The 20608-nt window shown below is 41.3% G+C and overlaps 1 protein-coding gene across 3 annotated transcripts in view; it reads right to left on the bottom strand.

Moving 5' to 3' along the window:
- Positions 1 to 954: 954 nt before the first annotated feature.
- Positions 955 to 20608, bottom strand: part of LOC135211667 (ionotropic receptor 25a-like) — a 65281-nt gene continuing 45627 nt past the window's right edge. For all 3 annotated transcript variants that reach the window (XM_064244935.1, XM_064244936.1, XM_064244934.1), the window contains 3 exons: positions 2788 to 2895; positions 2075 to 2235; positions 955 to 1197 (listed from right to left, as the gene is read on the bottom strand). In XM_064244935.1, coding sequence (XP_064101005.1) covers positions 1152 to 1197; positions 2075 to 2235; positions 2788 to 2895 — 315 coding nt within the window. In that variant the 3' untranslated portion in view covers positions 955 to 1151. The remainder of the gene's footprint in view (positions 1198 to 2074; positions 2236 to 2787; positions 2896 to 20608) is intronic.

Consider the following 20608-nt stretch of genomic DNA (forward strand, 5'->3'; position numbering starts at 1 on the left):
TCCCTCGCACGCGTATTCTCCCTGCTCTTTTATGTCATAGATGACTTAACATGGCACTGAAGCCTCCTGATGTGTAAATAAATAAATAAATAAATAAATAAAGAGGACAAAAGTGTTTTCATGGGTCACACTGATTTGGTCTTTGGCCTGCTGATCTTGACTTTCTGTTGTTCCCTCCATGGATGCAACAAACTGCAAGGCTTGTGTTGCTGTTTTGAGAAGATTCTTTCCAGGAACACTTTTGCGTAAGATGCAATCGTTCTACTCTTTGTATAGGTGGACAAAATTCACGCGTTCATATTCTTGAACAGCTTGCTTTAACCTATCAAAACCATCACATTTCGCTCCTTTTGTAAGTAATCAGTCTGCCGCCATGTTTAGGAATCTGTGCGCACGCGCAATAATTCCCGGATGTTTACGGATGTCTAATGCATGCGCAGCAAGTTCCCAGACCTGTTGTTGTTGTTTAGTTTTAGCTGACATTATGCCAGCACGGGCTTTTGCTCATAGAGCAACCCAGACCTTTAGGTTTTTTATAACATGTACGACAGCTAACGTGCCATCAATACTATATAGTTGTAGGGACACCGTACCAATAGCCACTTCGTAATGAAAAATCACGGTAATTTATTGATCTGCTAAATCTCAAAGAAAAGATGATGATAATGTAATCAATTATCCACATTTTCGGAATTCCGTTGTCACTTGAAATGAGATTAAAAGATGAAATCACAGCATTTGTCGTCGAGAAACAAGTCTTGTTAAAGTTCTCCTGACTCTTTCCATATGCAAAGATTTCAGTGATAACCTATAGCTACATATATCTATTACAGTGATCGAATTATTGATTTGTTATTTAGAAAGAGCAGAGATCTGTTATACGAAGAATAACTCCCGGGTTAGATGAAATGTATTAAGAAAATTCTAACAAAATATGGGACCAAAAGAAACACACATCTGCATACGCTGTTATTTCCCCGTCATTTGAAAGCCATTTCTTTCCAGGAATTCTTCATCAGAGTAGCAATTACAGGTTTATTCTATAGCCAGTCATTTAGAGGAATATTCGAACGAAACTTCAATGAGTGGTGCTTACTTCATCATTCTGGGGTCAATTGTTCCACACACCTCGAAGGTAAAAAGGTCGACTGTCAAAAATAATTTCCAGAAGGTAGGCTAACAATGAAGTGATCAGCCCTGAAAGAATATGAATATGGATCAGAACATTATTATTGTATTATTCAGTGAATAACCTAATGTAAACGCCTATTACTGTTAATTATCATGAATCTGATCACTGGCGTTGTCACATACCTACGTAGATGAGACTTATGTACCTTAATCGTTTTTATAGAAAGCAGGTGTTGAACTGCCGTTATCGCCTAGGCCAAGTCGAAAGAAGCTATTTCTAATCGACCAGGCAAGGCAGGTGGCTATGCTTCAAGTAATGACAAAATCTGTTTAAATGTTGTTCCCTTCTATAAACCGAAGATTTAGTTACCACAAAACTCATGTTAGATTCGAGCATTTGCGGGTAAATGACACCCCTACACTGATATATAGGAGTTTCTATTATTATTTTTATAGAGTTGTTTTCGGTTCCTGTTCTGTTGAGATGTTGCGCCTTCTTGCTTAGTATTAAAAGGATCATCTAAACATTTTCCCTGTGATTTAGAAATAAAAATGTATTACAAATATCATATGGCGATGTGTTACATGTTAGTTCGTTTTTTGACGGTGCGCCCTCTTACTTGTAAAACTAATGTTATAATGGAATTAATATATAATTATGAAAGCGTATCTGCTTCGTAATGCATTGAAAGTATAATTTTATAGTAAAATATTAGACGTGTTTCTGAAATTTTGCACAGAAAAAATAAACCATGCATACACCAACTACTAAAATTATTATTTGAACAGCAAGTGGAAGGTTCCAATGTCAATATAATCCGACATCCTCGCCCATAAGAGCAGTTTGGTAAAAGACTTCTTAAATGTCTCAAAACAAGAGATTTGAACATTGGTTGTTCGATATGATCACAGAAGGGGGGAATCAGACGCGATGTCAACTTACCGCCAACCAAAAGGAGGAATGGACCTCCCAGGGAGTAGATATTGAGGGGCTGTATGTCGCTCGTTTTGTCTTGCTTTGGCGACTGAAGACATTTCAGGTCGAGAGGGTAGTATTTCTTCATCATTTGTATGTAGAGGCCTGCTTCGTGAACAGCTCTTATGCTGAAAGCGAGAAAAAGGTGATGCATGACAAACCTGCTAACATCTTTCGTGATAAATATATGTATGTACAGATATATTCAGTTGTGTTCTTCTCAGTCACGAAGATAAATTTTCTTGATGTACTCCACAATGAAAGCGAAGGACAAACCACACAGAAAAAAAGGAAATAGAGTTCCCAATTTGTCCCGACAGTTTTGCCTTCTATCAGGCCTCTTCCCGGGAACTAACACGACTCTATACCATCTTTACTGGTCTATGCAACATCTCTAAGCTATTCAGCACAACAAATTATGTGAATGTTTTAAGCATATTTTGCAAGATTTTTGGTACTTAAAGATCAAGAATTTCCCCGGAAGAGCCCAGATGGAAGGCGAAACCGTTGGGACAAATATAAGAACTATTTCCTTCTTCTGTGGTTTCTCCTTCGATTTCATTGTGGAGTACATTAAGATATATGCGTAATATGTAATTTCATAAGATAATGTGATTCTTGAGCAGATCAATATCTCCATTACTGTTCGTCTCCTCCTTCAACAGATGCTATCTACTTACATTTTGTTGACTCGATGGAGATATGGTGAACCTTGCCTCAGGCCGAATGTGAGCATGTCGAAGTTCAGCCTTTCCCGTGCCATGTACAAACGACATTTGCCTGTAAGACTATACAGGAATAATATATCAGCACAAGTGGATAACAATCCTGGTTCTATAAATCAATAATAATCCTGGCTCTATAAGGGAATAACAATCCTATTTCTCAGTTGTATTGTAATAAGCGTATACTTTACTCGTCTTGTCGTCTTGAATATGTTAAAAAAAATGAGAATTTCCTCCCATTTGATAAAAATTCCTCAGCTACTGTGCAAAATAACTGCAATTATTATACTTGTGCTAAGCAATTAGCATTTAGGTATAACTTTATTATTATGCCAGTTTTTTTAACACTTTGCTGATGGAATGTTTTCTTTTACATAATTCTGTTACAAAGCATTATCTCTGATTTTTTTTTATTACAAGAAGGTGGAATACTACTCAAAAAAGCTCTTTTGTAAAACCCCTACATACAAGGTTATAAATAAAACTACAGTACAGTGTTCTTAGTACTGCTTCTCATCTTTGCAGTTCTGCTGGAAACAATTTTTTTTCTGCTGTAAACTTTCCCATACTGGAAGACAATCACCTTAAGCATTTCTTCTTAATTTTTCAGCGCTGGGATCAACTTGATTACTATCATAAGCTTCACAATACTGGAGGAAACAAGATATCCCTTTTCAGCAGGCTAAGTTTTTGGTGCTTGGAGATGCTAGACTACTCTTAAGGATCAAGTAAATCTTTCGCTATTTTAATTACTCTCAGTGCTATCCTTAATCTGTTTGATGCCGAAAGAAACATGGCTCCCCTCTAGTCTCTGATTGCAGTACTGGAAGAAACAGGATTAATGTCTCTACCTTCTTTTAGCTTTTTGATATAGAAAGAAAACAAGTCCACCCTCAGTAGCTACCCTAGCAACTGCGATTCGTCTGTAGTAACTTATAAAATTATTAGAGCATGTATTCGTATATGATGCATATATTTGGAACAAAGTCTACAAATTATTTCGTGCCTGTTTTCTATGAATGTTCGTGAATTCTGTTTCAAGGACGGTGCTTAATCGTTCCTTTGCACACTTATTCTAGAATGATAATTTCTCGTGTTGTGAGAATGGACTTACATATTCAAATCTGAATTTCTAATTTCCTTGATTTCCAATAAATGTAAGTTTATTGGTGGGACAAAAATGTAGTTATTTATTGGAAATCGGCCAAATTTTTCATACTGTATTTGATGAATCTTAGTTTAGAAGAAAAAAAAAAATGCAAACCGTGAATCATTCGGTATCATCCTTGCATGCATGCGGTCCTCTTAGTTTTTACCTTCGCTTTATCAGGCTAGAAAATTCCTCAGACTACCTCTAACTACACTCATTCATACTACACTTCCGCAAGGCACCTACTGTTCGTTCACGCTAGGAAAGTGCTACAAATAATACGTATATGACGTTAGTGTATAATGACTGCAGCAATACTAACGGCAAACCCCTTTGTAACTTAAAGTCTTGCTCACGGGAAAGGTAGACTGGGCAGAAAGTTGAACTAAATTTGTAGCGTTTTCCTGTATGAACGAACAGTGGCTGCCTTGTAGAAGTGTACGAATGAGTGTAGTTAGAAGTAGACACAGGAATATTCTAGCCTGATAAAGCGGAGGTAAAGACTAGGTGGACGATGTCCATGTAAGGATGATACCGAAGGATTCACGGTTTGCGATTTTTCTTTTTTTGTAGAAATAAGAATGCTCAAAAGCAACCCTATCATAATACTCCCACAGGAGATAAAGGCCCACTCACTTATAATCCTGTGCCATAAATTCAATTCCCGGATATCTAGGGTAAAAGGCCGCATATTTTCCTTCCGGAACGTCTTCATAGTATTCTTTAGTTCCTCCTATGTATCCCGAGCTCCTGACGTAGGCCAAGTAATGAAGTGATCCTTGTTTTGATTCCTGTTAGGAGAGAGAGAGAGAGAGAGAGAGAGAGAGAGAGAGAGAGAGAGAGAGAGAGAGAGAGAGAGAGAGAGAGAGAGAGAGAGAGAGAGAGAAAGGAAATTAGGTTATATATAGCTACATTCACATCTGTAGATGATTACCAAATAAAATTGACAAGATGAATGAAAATATGTAAACATTCAGAACTGACAATTAGTCAGGATTTTTAGTCTGGACTTTATCAAGCTCCCACGAAAGCTGTTCGGTATCAAACGTCTCACTTTTAAATAAAATACAAGGTACCTTGTAATTTCCCCTATCTTCAAAGACGTGGAAAGCCAGAAATAAGATTGTTCAGTATGCAGATGATGCAACACTTTTCTGTGTAGTACAGTCTTCGCTTACAAGAAATGAAGCTGCCCACAGCCTCAATTGGGACATGGACCGGATCAGGGAATGGTGTAGTCGGTGGGCTAAACTCAAGTAAAACGAAAACACTACAGATTAGCAGATCTCAAAGATTTCTCACCCCGGCCTCCCCTTCAGGTGGATAGAACTTTGCTGAATGAGTCTGAAACTTTAACTTATCCAAGTGTAACTTGGATCTAACTTTTGAGAACCATCTCATGAAAGTTTCAGCGAATGCCGCACGAAATTTAGGTATTGTTCGTAAGATGTCATACATTTGTAAGTGATAAAATAAGCGACCTGTTTTGGGTCATTTGTGCTTCCTTTGCTGGAATACGGTTCTCTGGTGTGGATGTCTGCTTCTGCCGGAGATTTATCTCATGGTGGTAAGTTCCTATTCCCTAATAGTAGCAGATATGATGTGGCTGGATCACAAGCAAAGCAAAGCAAAGCAAAGCAAAGCAAAGCAAGCATGATTTCCCCTCATTTACGTTAGTCTGTCCAGCTATCAAAATTTCCCCCTGCCACACTTTCCTCTTTACATTACTAATTACTAACAAGAATATTGGTTCAACGAGATAAAACACAAAAACTCTCAAAACCCATGTACTCACCATCTCTTGACACAATCAGGGCGAGACACTGCGTTGTCCACTGGATACAGTCGCCGAGACTCAAACTCATCCACTAGCACCGAGCACCAGACCAACAAACCACCAGATACTAATACAAAAAAAAAGCAAAAAAAAAAAAAAAAAAAGCAAAACATGCACCAAAAACCATGCAACAACCCAAAAAAAAAAAAAAAAACAAATCACTAACACAAACAAACACCAATCAACATACCAAGATTTTTCAACAACTCGAAAAACATCAAACACAATACACTCACTAGCTCAACAACCATCAGATGGTCATAAACACAACAAACTCAATTACTCAATATCAAAACAATCGAAAACATACAATGACAACTGACCACCAATAACTGCCTTCAAATACTGACTCGACTGGCTGCTTGTTACTTGCTCCAATAGCTGATTGACTCACTCTCTTTCACTCAAGGCTCGGCGACTGAGCCAGCAGACTAACCCAAAACGCCTGCCAAACAAGTGGTCCATTCATCAACTACCCATTCACCACTCACGATCTCTCTCTCTCTCTCTCTCTCTCTCTCTCAAAATGGAAGACCACAGACACAAACCTTCCCCATACTATCTTAACATCAACAGATAAATGTAAAACACGATATAGCAAATACACAAAACATCCAAACCTTCCTATTGTCTTCAACGAACACAAACAACCTAACAAGACAACAACCAAAACAACCAGCCCCTCTCGCCTTCTCTCTCTCTTTCTCTATTACAAGCGACCCTTGAGAACGTTGTCAAATGCAACCACTACATCACTCCTCCATATTTCCTTCCCTGTTACATTTGACAATGTCTCCTCACATACAACATCCACACTATATAGCTTTTCTTAACCCCTAGGGATGTTCGGATCATGGCCCCCTGGATCTTGTTCGAGGCTCCTCATACACTTCCTCAGTCACATCACCATTCACTTCCTCTAGACCACTTTCATCCAGATTCCCATTATCTCCCTACTACTGTCCTCCCAAATCTCATTAACTATCTCGTCCCATCTAACCCTTCTAACTCTGGTCCCAATATCTACCTATCTCTGCTACCAAACTGCTCACCCCATTCATATTCCTGTCAAACTCCTGAAGGGACTCATTCATACTGTCAACTATCTCCCTACTACTTGGTTCCCCTCTTGTCAAAATCTCACTAAACTGTCAACTCAAACCCACACATACTAGTCTAATCCATTCCCTCCTCAGGCTTATCTGTATTGCACGCTTTATTAACCATCTCTACCCTAACACTAACCCCTCTATTATGCAGTCCTCGCCCTTCCCCTTCATTCCCTTTCTTTACCTTCTTCCGCTTTCTTCCTTACTCAACCAACACTAACCGCTGATCCCCCAAATCCATTTGCTCACTCTTCCCCACCTTGCTCCTCCGTACATGTCCCTTCCTTCTGCACATCACGCTTCAACATTACTCACAGCTCATATGCATTCTTGGGTACTCCCTCGACCAGACCCTTACTCTCCAAATCTTTCAATGCTGAAACAAACACTCACAAACTCTGTCATCTCCCACAAACCTCTCTTCTACAACCAAACCCTCAAGCACTATCTGGATCCCAGTCGCTTTTTCTGGGATCGTCACCCTTACCATGCATCCTTGATATCGTATCCACAATCACATTTTTATTCCCCATTACATACTCCAACTTAAAATCAAACTCACTCAAATCCTTAATCGTCCTCGCAACCCTAGCACTCACACTTTCTTTCTTAATCATATACACTAATGGCTGATGGTCCGTCCTTATAACAAATTTTATCCCATATAAAAACATTTTCAATGCTTTCACACAAAACTTTATAGTTGCAAGCTCTTTCTCAACCACAGAGTACTTTTGTTCCACTTTATTAAATGCTTTACTCACATACACTATCACTCTCAATTGCTCTTCCCCATTCACCTCTTGCAACTGCGCTAAACATCCCCCCATACTAAACTTACTAGCATCTGTATAGAGCTCAAGCCTACTCGCATCTTTGCCATAATCCGGAAAAGCCAAGGAGATCTCCCTTGCAGCCTCCTCTTTCAATCTCTCTAACGCTTTCTCCATTCACTCATCCCCCTTCAATTTAGTGCAACTTCTCTTCTCCGTCCATTCAGTCTGCAGCTTTCCTATCCCCAAACAGTCCCTAACAAACTTCCTTCCAAACTCAATCAATACCAAAAAACCCTTTAACTCACGCACGGTCCGAGGACGTGGAAATTCTCTTACCTTTTTTACAAACCTTTTTTACGAACTTTTCACTCTTCCTTACACCACTTGCACTCACCATATGGCAGACCATATGGCCAACCATATGGCCAAGAAATTCCACCTCCCCAGCCAACCACTTACATTTCTCAAGCTTCACTTTCACTCCAACTTCTTCCAAGTGCAATAGTACCTTCTCAAGAAACTCCATATTCTCTTCAACAGTTTCATTTGCAATCAAAATATCAGCTATAAAAGCAGTCACCTTCTTTCTATCAAACCCAGCCAAAACTACATTCATTTCCCTCTTGAAGGCAGCAGGCGCATTAGCCAAACCAAAACTCAGCTATTTAAACCGATAGTGGCAACTGCCACTTGAAAAAGCTGTAACAGGCCTGCTCCCCTCCTCAAGAGGCATCTGATAATAGCCCCTTACCAGGTCTAATTTGGTAAACACCCTCATCCCATGCATCTTGTACACACAATCAGACACCACATTCATCGGAAATCGCTCCTTCACAGTTGCTTCATTCACCCTTCTGTAATCTACACACATCTGCAATCTTCCTTCCGGCTTTCGTACAGGGACTATTGGGCTATTCCAGGCACTCTCATTCCTCTCTATCACTCCCACTATCTCAAGTTCCTCACACTACTCCTCAATCTCTCGTGCGATAGGCAGGGAAAATTGTCAGGGATGGTGATATAGGCAGGTATCGTCTTCCAAAACTATTTTAAATTCTGGAAGCTTAGACCCCCAAAATCCTGGTCTCCACAGCTCAACACGCTCCACCTATTCCACAACATCCACATCAATCGCTCCCCGTCGCCATCACTAACATTTTCATCTACCCATACTCTTTCTTTCAACTCCTCATACTTCCAACTATCACCTTCTTTCACACTACCTGTCATTACCTGTCACATCCTAATGTGCCTTTTGTCGTCAGCACGGAGTAACAAGGGCACAAAAACCTGAGGATTCTCCATTTCTAAGACCCCTAAGTACACATGCACACTCTTACCAACTTGCTCGTATCCACACCTTCAACCACATATTCACACTTGTCACCGTTGGCGATCTCGATATTACCTGGCCATGCAGCTTTCACACTAACAAATTCCTGACCTGATACGGCACTTTTACACTCTTTCAAACCAACTGCACCCCCTTCCATATCTTACTGTTTACTCCTCCATCCCTATCCAAGTACAACTCTCCATGTACATTCCCTTTCATATGCAATTCAATCATATTCGTACTTGGACAGACCACCATCCCACACTTCTTATCCTTGTCCTCAGTTTTATTCTTATTCTGTGTCTTTCCTTTCTTTCCCTCACTTATCACAACCAAATCACCTTTGTTACTCGTACTCTCATCCACTCGCTCTTGTACCTTCCTTATCACTCCTAGCCCGTCACAAAGCCCAGGAAGCCTACCCCCAACAGCTCCCTCTCCAATCAGTACCTTAACCATCTATTGCACTGCTATCACCAACAACTCAAATTTCTCATCCACCTCCTCAATCATCCACCGCTCATCCCCTTTCACTTCCTCTTTCATTCCTTCTTCTGCACTCCTCAACACTCCTCTCAAATCTTCTAACTCCCTCTTTTGCTCCTCACACTCAATCCTAAGCCTCTCATACTCTCTTTCCACTCTTTCCTTAGCTTCTCTTGACAACCACAATTCTTCCCTCAGCCTCTCTATCTCCTTCAAACCTTCCATCCTTACTTTCTTCACCAATCATACACCCTCGCTATACCAAACATCCTGATGCTGCCACACAAAATAATGTGGCGGGATCACAAGCAAAGCAAAGCAAACAAGATTTCCCCAGATTTACGTTTGTCTGTCCAGCTACCAAAATTTCCCCCTGCCACACTTTCCTCTTTACATTACTAATTACTAACAGGACTATTGGTTCAAAGAGATAAAACACAAAAACTCTAAAAAACCATGTACTCACCAACTCTTGACACAATCAGGGCGAGACTCTACGTTGTCCACTGGACACAGTTGCTGAGAAACTCATCCACTAGCACCCAGCACCAGACCAACAAACTGCCAAATACCAATAAAAAAAAGCAAACAAACAAGCACCAAAATCATGCAACAACTTAAAAAACACAACAAATCACTAACACAAACAAACACCAATCAACATCAAGATTTCTCAATAACTCAAAAAAAACAACAAATCACTAACACAAACAAACACCAATCAACAAATCAAGATTTCTCAACTCAAAAAACATCAAACACAAGACACTCACTAGCTCAACAATCATCAGATGGACACAAGAACAACAAACTCCATTATTCAAATCAAAACAATCTAAGACATTCAATGACAACTGACCACCAATAACTGCCTTCAAATACTGACTCGACTGACTGCAGCTTATTTGGGATTGCTCGCTGCTCTACCTCTTACGACACCCTGACTTTCTACGCAAGTTGTGTTCAGGCGGTTTGCCGTATGGTGCACTGGGCCGTGGAAAAATCTCTATTAGAGAGAATGGGAGGGTCGTAGTCGTCGTACTTGCCGCCGGGTCTGGTGCGACAACCTCCCGAATAAATTCCTCTCTTTCCATGGGCACTCTCCTAAGGATCACTCACAAGTAAGTGAATCCAGCCACCACCCGACCTGGTAGTGATTAAGGCGGCTGGTCCCTGTCTTTCGGCCGTTTCCCAGCGCTCTGCACTAAAAATCCTATCGTTGCTAACTCAAGCCCGGATTCTGTCTTAGAGGTGTTCAGACGTGAATCTGGTGGGCATAGCCCCGCTCCCTTGGCGTCTCTGCCAGGAGAGACACCAGCGGCCCGGTCTTGCGGCTCCTCTCGTACTGAACAAGACTGCTATCGCAACCCAAAATGCCTGCCAAACAAGCGGTCCACTCATTAACTACTCATTCACCACTCACGCTCCTTCCTGCTCTCTCTCTCTCAAAACAGAAGACCACAGAAACAAACCTTCCCCATACTATCTTAACATCAACAGATAAACATAAAACACTATAATTATAGCAAATACACAAAACATCCAAACCCTTCCTATTGCCTTCAATGAACATAAACCACTTAACGAGACAACCACCAAAACAACCAGCCACTCTCACCTTCTCTCTCTCTCACTCTCTCTATTACAAGCGACTTGAGAACGTTGTCAAATGCAACCATAATGACTTGGACCATTGATAGATGGCCTTTGATTTGTTCCTTTGTCATAAGTTATATTTCAGCTGGGCTATTCCACACTCTCAATTGATTCCCGAACCTTTTTATCTTCCGAGAGCAACCATTTTCGCTGTAGACCTACTCAGTTACATAGGTCTTTTACTTCTCACACTGTTGGACTGTGGAACAGCCTCCCAGAGGATGTTGTGCAATTATAACTTCAGAAGTTAAAGTTCTTGCATTTTGATACACTTATCTATTTATTAATTTATTTTTTTCTCTTTTAATAAGTGGTATTTCTTTTTTTATGTATTTCCCTTTACTACTTCCTCTTACTTCTTGCTAATGCACACCATATTATTTGGATGCTTGAATTTGAAGTCAATGGCCCCTCCGGGCTTGTTCCATATGAATGTGTTTCATCTATTGAATAATGATAACAAAAATAATAATAATATATGATAATATTATTATTTAGGTAGAAGACCCTCTTTCAACATGTTCTATTGAAGGAGATTCTATAAAATCAGCTACACCGATTTTATAGAAATTCTTTTCTGTTCTTATTATGGCCTTTTCAATGTTACACAGATTGGAGAGTAACGTGCCTATGGGAGGCATAGGGAAAAGTCAAGATAGATCAATTTGTACATACTATTTCAGTAGATTAATACAATTCTAATTTACTAATATATAGTATAGTTTGAAGGCCGATGTTTCTTCTGGTTTCGACCAGATATTCTCAAGGCTGTGGCTTTGAGTAGACTAACGATGAAACTAAACAAACATATTGGAATAGGAAAGGTTGAATTATTTGGGAAAAGGTGGGGGAGGGGGGCGATGGAAAGGTTAGGTTGTTAAATTGGGAAAATTAATGAAGCTGGGAGGGAAAATAGAGGGCGGCAGACCCTCTTGCTTCGTCTTTTAATGAGGATGAAGGGCATGAGTGTCAAAGGAGGTGAGGTCATAAAGGTAAAGTGGTGATATTATGATGGTTTTTTTTTTTGGAGGTGATCAGTGAACTGGTGTTCATGATTGCCCACTGTTTGTCATACAACGATTATCATTGTTATCTTGACTATCTTAAACTATGATTTTTTAAAAACTTAATGGTTTAACTATTTTCAAATAAATCTAACTCCTATAGATTGGATCTGGTTGGACTCGTCTGTCTTGGGAGCCATTCTCGGTGAAGTCCTGAGGTCTCTCAATCCCTCGTTGTTTAGCTCCTTGCTCCTGTCCACGGTATTGTTGTCATTGCTGACATCCTGTCCCACGTTCTATTTGCAGTTTATACAGTTTATACAATTTATACAGTTCTACAGTTTATACTTTCAATTTGTGCCCTTATGTGTAGTTCCTGCATTGTGTTGTAGTGTAGTAAGGTGGGGTTTCCCTGTATGTTATTCTAATGTTTTAGTTTTGTAGGGATTGCATTTTTAGCACTGTGGTCCTGCATGTTGGGGCTAGGATGGCTGTGAGGTACTTGAGCTGTGGTCTCACGAAAGTTTTGTACAACATGAGATAAGTTTTGGTGGAGACAGCCTTGAACATTTTGATTCTTTTTGAAGTGGCCTCAAGCAGTACAGCATGTGCTGTTTCAGGGCTGTTCTGGTGAACATAACTCCCAGTACCTTTATGTTGTTCCTGAAAGGTATTACTCTGTCGTCCACCACTACCTCTGTCGGATTTATTGTCAATATAGACACGAGTTGGAACTTCTCTTGGCTTGTAGATATTTTCCAATTTTTCTGATCCTCATTATCTTCTTTATTTCCTGGTCGTTCTCAATGCCAGCATGTTTATACTCCTTTTGTTGGATAAGTAATTATCTGAGCATGGTCATCAGCGAAGATAATACGTTAATAACCAGCTTACGGTGCAGGGACTCTGAAGAATGGAAACTCTTGCCCTGTGAAGTTCCCCATTCTGATTCGAGCTTTTCTGTTATCCAGGAAGCTGCAAAGATTCCTCTTTATGAGGTTGGGTATTGTGGTGTCCATTATTTTATATTTTTTACCATTATACCAGACCTTGTCAAAGGCCTTAACAATGTCTCTAGAGATCATGTTGCATCCATGTCCCACGGTTTGTGATATGGCTATGGTCTCAAAGCACTTAGAGGCCAGCTAAGTTCCCTTCCTTTGGTGAACCCGTATTGGTTTGAGTTGATTAGGCCATTGTCCTGGAGGAATAGTTTTTAATAATTGTCTCAACTATTTTTCCAGGGAGTTCCAAGAGGGTTAAAGGTCTGTAATTCTTCACCTGGCTAGAATCCATCCCTGATTTACTCAGGAATTTTAACACACCTGTCTTGTATAGGTCAGGAAAATAGCCGATGCTTAGCACCTCATTTGTCATTTCATTTAGTATTTCAAGCATGACATCTGGCAGGTGTTGCATTATTTCTTTATATTTGACTTTCCCGGGGCTTCAGAGCTTTTCTTTTATTCCCCCTTTGGATGAAGTTTTTTTTATTTCATTTAGTTCCATAGCTTTTGTCTGATGATGGATTAAGGTTCTACCCTATTTATAGCTAGGGGTCAGCAAGGGGTGTCCCCCATACTGAATTTTCATTGTTTGGGGGCACGATGCTCGTCTCCTATTGGCAGCCGGAAGAGATTTTCAAGCCATTTTCTAAAGTTGATGCTCTCATTGCATCAATCTTGCAGACTGGTTTTCATTGGCTTGACGTCACAGTGGGTTGGATTCTTGTTGGCTGCTGGTATGATTGGGTATGTCTGGGTTAGTGTAGTCTCTCGTTATGGTATTGCCATAATTCGGTATGTTTCTTCATTTTTTGTGGGGAGGAAAAGCACTTCTTGGGTGATGTTTAAAGAGTGCTTTTCCTATTGAATGAGGAGGGCCTCTAGTAGTCATTATGCACCGCCAAAGTATGGTTCCTCTTGGCCTTTCTTGTGCATGGCAGGAGATCCTTTTTGACAAAAGTGTTGTGTTCATGCCAATATAGGCACCGAGACATCCATGGACAGGGCATATGAGCTGGTATACTACATTAGTCTGCTCTAAAGGGTCTTGCAATGGCTGGATGGGGTTATTCCTCATTATCAGGTCCCTCATTCGGCAGTTTTTGTAGTAAATGACGAAATTGATGGTTTTGGCTTCCTCCGTGGGGGCAATGTTTTCTATGATGATCATCTTCATGGCTTTTTCAACCTCACAGTACTGTGAATGCATTATAGCCTTTTAGAAGATCTTGATGCTGTCCTGGGGATGGGGCTGCGGAATCAATTCCATTGTACCATCTGTCCAGGGCAGCGCACACTTCTTTATTGACGAATTTATTAGAATACCCGTTGTTGAAGAGCATCTGTGAGACATGGTCAAGTTCTTGGTGGGTTCCTGCCAGGTAAAGTAGTGGGTGAGGGCCCTCCTTATGAAAGCCCTGACAGTCATACTCTTGAATTTGGCAGGCACTTACTGTCACCGTTGAGGCACATTCATAAATTGGTTTTCTTAATGTAGACTGAAGTACAGAGGCCATCTTTAGCCTTGCTCTCAAAGACTTCGAGGAAGGTAAACTGGTCGTTGATACTGAACTCGAAGATGTAGAGGTGTAGCATGCTGCACCTCTGGAACATGCACCAGACTGCTTCTACCTCTTCCTCATCATCGGCTTGAATGACGATGTCGTCTATGTATCTTGCATACTTGCGGGGATGTTGTATATGCACAAAGACTCTTTCATCCACAGTTCCCAAGTAAAAGTTGGCGAATAGAACACCCAGTGGGGATACCATTGCTTCACCATCCTTCTGGTGGAACATCTGGCCTCTGTGGGTGGAGATTAGGGGTTTTCTTCTAAGAACTCTGCCAATGAACTTAGATTAAAGCTGCTCAGGATGTAGGGAGTCAAAATATGGTTGAGACGTTTGGCTAGGGCATAAGTGGAGGGTGGCATTTGGGTTATGATAGGTTGGAGAGGGTTTCCATTTTTGTGAGTTTTGACATTGCCATACAGATAACCCAGATTGTCCCTGCAAGTATGCAAGACACATGGATGACATCTTTGTTCAAGCCGATGATGAGGCAGAGGTAGAGGCAGTCTGGCACATGTTCCAGAGGTGCAGCGTGCTGAACTACACCGTCGAGTTCAATACCAATGACCAGCTCCCCTTCTTGATGTCTTTGTGAGTAAGACTCAGGATGGCCTCCGTACTTCGGTCTACACGAAGAAAACCAATTTAGGAATGTGCCTCAACGGTGTCAGTGAGTGCCCTGCCAGATTCAAGAGTACGACTGTCAGGGCTTTTGTAAGGAGGGACCTCACCCACCGCTCTACCTGACAGGACACCCACCAAGAGCTTGACCATGTCTCACAGATGCTTGTCAACAATGGGTACTCCAATAAAAATCATCAATAAAGAAGTGTGCACTGCCCTGGGCAGATGGCACAATGGAAGTGAGAGCTCGCAGCCCCATCTCCAGGGCAGCATGAAGATCTTCTAAAAGGCTATGATGCATTCACAGTACCATAAGGATGAAAAGGCCATGAAGATCATCATGGAAAACATTGCCCCCATGGAAGAACGCAAAACCTTCGATTTCGTCATTTATTACAAAAATCGTTGAACGAGGGACCTGATAATGAGGAATAACCCCATCCAGCCACTGCGAGAACCTTTGAAGCAGACTAATGTGGTATACCAGTTCATATGCCCTGTCCATGGATGTCCCGGTGCCTATTATATTGGCATAACCACAGCACTTCTGTCAAAAAGGATCTCTTGCCATGCACAAGAAGGGGCTATTAGGAACCATACTTTGGCGGTGCACAATGAAGCCATCTCCTGCAACAGAATTATCCCAAACACTGATGAAATTACCGGGAGAGCCCCAGATCAGAGATGTCTTAGACTACTAGAGGCTCTCCTCATTCAATGGGAAAAGGCCTCTTAAACACCACCCAAGAAGTGCTTTTCCTCCCCACAAACCTATGAAGAAATCCGAATTATGACAATACCAGAACGAGAGATTACACCAACCCAGAGATACCTATCATACCAGCTGTCCAGCAGCCAACGAGATTCTGACCCGCCATGACGTTACGCAACATGTAACAGCCAATGAAAATTCGGTCTGCAAGATGGAGACAATGAGAGCAACAACTTTAGAAAGTGGCTTGAAGATCTCTTCCAGCCGCCAATAGGAAATGAGCATTGTGCTCCCAACCAATGAAAATTCAGCTCATGGGACATCCCCTGCTGATCCCAGGCTATAAATAAGAACCTGGATCCTATGATCATTCGCCCCACCCCCAGAGTTTGCTAGTGCTCTCCTGTCTCTGATTAGCGCGATTGATTGCTTGGCAACAGTGATCGTTATTTTTACCATATTTCTCTGATGTTTTTGTGGGAGAAATACATTAGTTATTTGTGACAGTACTTTTTTGTGCACTTTTTCAAGGGAACAGTGACTTTCTCGTGATTATCGAGTGGATTGCACCCCCTTTTTCTTCTCTTTTTGTGTGTGGATGCATGCATGTTTTTTTTTCTTGTTTTGTCTCTTCCACACACAGGAGGATGTCTGAGAAGAGATCCGACCTTGCTGGAAAGAGAACTGGATCCCATTCTTCCCTCGACCTTGCCAAAGCCCCCGAATCTGCAAGAAGGAAAATCATGCATTCGGACGACTCCGGCTGCGACCTCAACCCTACCTTAGATGTTGAAATGAATGACAACAACCACACCTCTACCAGTTTTGCCTCTGAAAATCTTTCCTTTGCAAACCCTGCACCTGATCAAGGAGCTAACCCGGACCCTTACATCTCTGATGAAGGAGGATCGTGGAGTGTAGTCCAAAGGAAAAAGAACACAAATAAGATAAGCAACAGTGCCTCATTAAATACCAAAACCCCTTTCATGAAAAGGGCAGTTAAACCACAGCACAATCACTTTCCTAAATTCAGAGTAGTAGTGTCTGGTATGTCCTACGCTACAATTGCTGCCTTAGAAACCAACCACCCCACCCTTTCAATGACAACTAGACCTAACCTTAAAGGTGATTTTACCATCACCCGCAAGAATCAAGAAACAGCAGATTTCTTGAAAAACAACACTGAGAGAATAAGAAAGGCAGTAGTGTGCAATTACCCTGTAAGCTGAGAAATAACACCTCTTTTGAACCACCCTTCCATTCTACGTGGTGAAAGGTGCATTAGCACCAAGACCAAGGTAGCCCGACCCACACAAAAAATCTTGTGCACTTTCAAGGGACCCATCCCTCCATGTATCAATCTGGGTATCTGGGGAACCTTCCCTGTAGAGGAGTTTACACCCGAACTTCTATGATGCTTCAGGTGTTAATGGTTTGGTCACCATCAAGAACAATGCACCAATTTCAAAATCTGCGGAATATGCAGTCGCAGACACCTAACTAATATCTGTTTAGAAAAATTTAAAGCTGGCCAAATAACCAATGGATGCTGCCCAAATTGCAAGAGTAATCATCATTCCTGGCAGAAAAGATGTCCTGTACGGCTCCAGCACATCTTACACAGGAAAGGGTGAACACAGCAACCTCCATTCCCCCTCCTTCACAGAGAGCTCTCCTACCCATTATCCTCCCCTTCCCAAACCTCTCCCACAAAGGCAAAATCAAAATCCCCTTCCAAAACCTCAGAGGTGACCTCTCCCTCCCAGGCAACAACGATCATGCCCTCAGTCACCCCCATTCCAGCCCACACTCCCCCACAACCTGTCACTAAACCCTTACAACCCACCCCCACACATAGTCCTATTAAACCTCCACCTTCTCCCTACATCCCATACTCTCCTTCCAATATCTTATCCTCACAACTTATCTCCTCTCCAGAACCCTACAACCCAGTCTCTCCAACACCCTCTGTCAAACCATGACCAAACCAAGAACAAAATCTGGCCGTCAACTCAGATCATATGTCACTAATTCTCCGCACTGTCATACAAGCCTTTTCACATGTCTATGAGATACCATGTGACCCTATGAAGAACAATAAAATTATCCAGATTGTTCAAGATGCACTGGTTCAGCAGGCAAATTCTTGAGCCCACACAATGAGTCCTTCGCCAGCTCTGACACACACACACCAAAACAGTCTTCTGAATAACGACAGATCCATTGAAAGCACTTCAATGGAACATATGTGGAATAAGACCCAAATTTGCTCTATTGCAGTCGCAAACATCCCTAGGAAATCATGATGATATCCTTCTACAAGAAACACTCCTCAGAGAAAATGCATCCTTTTCTTTCAAAGGTTGCACTGTTTTTTCGGATACCATATATGGACAACACCAGAGGACTACTAACACTTATAGAAAAACAGTATTCCAGCCTCCCAATCTCCGAACGTAAATGGTGGACCAGGTGTTGAAACATTAAGTGTGAAAGTTATCTTACAAAGCACAACACTTGCAATACACAATATATACAGATTACCAAATACTGAATTGGAGGCAGGCATACTCTTTGATGCAGCCTCTAGAGAAAACACCCTCATTGCAGTGGACTTTAATGCCCATCATCCCTTCCTCAGATCCAGAGCATTAACCAACCCTGCAGGACACCACCTGCACTTTCTATTCCAAGAATTTCCTGATGTCAAACTTTTAAATGATTGCAATGAAACCACAAATTTACAGCAAGGAATGCTAGATCTTACTCTCATTTCTAGAAATTTACAGGCATATGCTTCCTGGAAAATAAACTCTGTTCTCACAAGTGATCACTTTGCTGTCCAAACAACACTAAAACTTAAAAAGCTCCCCCTCCCAGATGGAATCCTGAATTTGCAAATTGGAATTCCTTCGAAAACCATATGACTATTTGGTCCACAGAATACATAGATCATCTTCCATAGGATGTTTGCACACTATTACAAGATTTCTGCACCAGAATAACTAATGCAGCTAGTGTATCCATGCCAAAAAGAAATATCTACCCATAAACATAAGTCACAAGGATGCCTGGTATTACGACTCCCGAATCAAAGAAATGAATAGAAGAATCAATTAAGTGAGGAAACTGTTCAGAAGAAACAGAACTGATCAGCTGCACGCTGCACTGACTCAAGTCTCAGAGCATGCTGCAAAAATATCTCAAGTAGTAAGATTAGAAGCCTGGTACAAAGGTGTGCACAAGTACATCATCTCACACCTATTGCCAAGATGTGGAATTGGTTCATTAAAGTCTCTGGTAAGAAAAACACAATCAGCATTCCTCACCCTGACCCACAAAGTGAAGCAGACAGGATTGCGCAATTATTTGCTGACAGGACCAAAACTGTCAGTCTATCCCAGGAAACCCAGAGATGCCCGAGAGAGTTGGAACCCCTTAGAAGCAGAACAATTATTCATGCTTCCAATGCTCAAGACCAAACAGACACCCCCTTCATGGAAGAACAACTAAACATTGCACTCAGGAAAGCAAGGGACACAGCACCTGGATCTGACTACATGCTATAAAATATGGGTGCAGCTGCTTAAACAGTTTACCTTGCTCTGGTCAATAAAACTTATGGTGAAAGAGTCAGACCAAGACAATGGAACCAACAGGACACTAAACCAATTCCCAAACCATTGCCCTCATCAGCTGCACTGAGAAAGTAGCAGAAAGAATGGTTCTCAACAGACTACTCTGGAAAACAGGACCTTTGCCTTCCCGAATCTATGCATATACGAAGAACATTGGCAACCAAGAATGCATAACAGATGTGTTTTCTACAATCAATGACAAGAAAGCGTTAATAGTTTTCCTCGACTTAGATAAAGCCTGTGAGTTGGCAAACTCCATTGTCATACTCTCCTCTCTTGCAAAAAAGGGCATCAAAGGCAACCTATTGGCATGGACTCAAGAATACACATAAAGCCAGTCAGCTGCCAGAGCTGTTTTTCAAGGAGCGCATACCAACTTCATTGAATATGAAAATGGAATACCACAAGGAGGAATTCTTAGTCCCTTTCTTTTTAATATCCTCATGGAAAATCTTGCCAAACTGGAGCTACCAGAAGTAGAAGAAATATTCATTTATGCAGATGATGTCTGCCTGGTATGTACTCCTCAACCTGGAGATATTAAACTGCAAAAATCCCCAAAGAGCACTCTACATAATTTTAGAAATGTGCAACGAACTAGGACTGAAAATCAACATTGACAAAACAAAAAGCATGACCATCAAGCATCCACAAACACCCAACAATTTGTGCATCATGGACGAACCCATTGAATGGGTAAGTGACTTCTTATACCTGGGAGTCAATACAAATCATAAACGGTCTTCGGCTAAAGAAATACAGCACCTGAAGCAAAAAGCCCAATGTCGAATAACTGCAATGAAAAGGATCACCTCACTTCGACAAAGTGCAACCTGGTCATCTCCTCAGAATATTTTACATTCAAACAACTC

Source organism: Macrobrachium nipponense, chromosome 4 (genome assembly GCF_015104395.2).
Source record: "Macrobrachium nipponense isolate FS-2020 chromosome 4, ASM1510439v2, whole genome shotgun sequence".
Classification (NCBI taxonomy): domain Eukaryota; kingdom Metazoa; phylum Arthropoda; class Malacostraca; order Decapoda; family Palaemonidae; genus Macrobrachium; species Macrobrachium nipponense.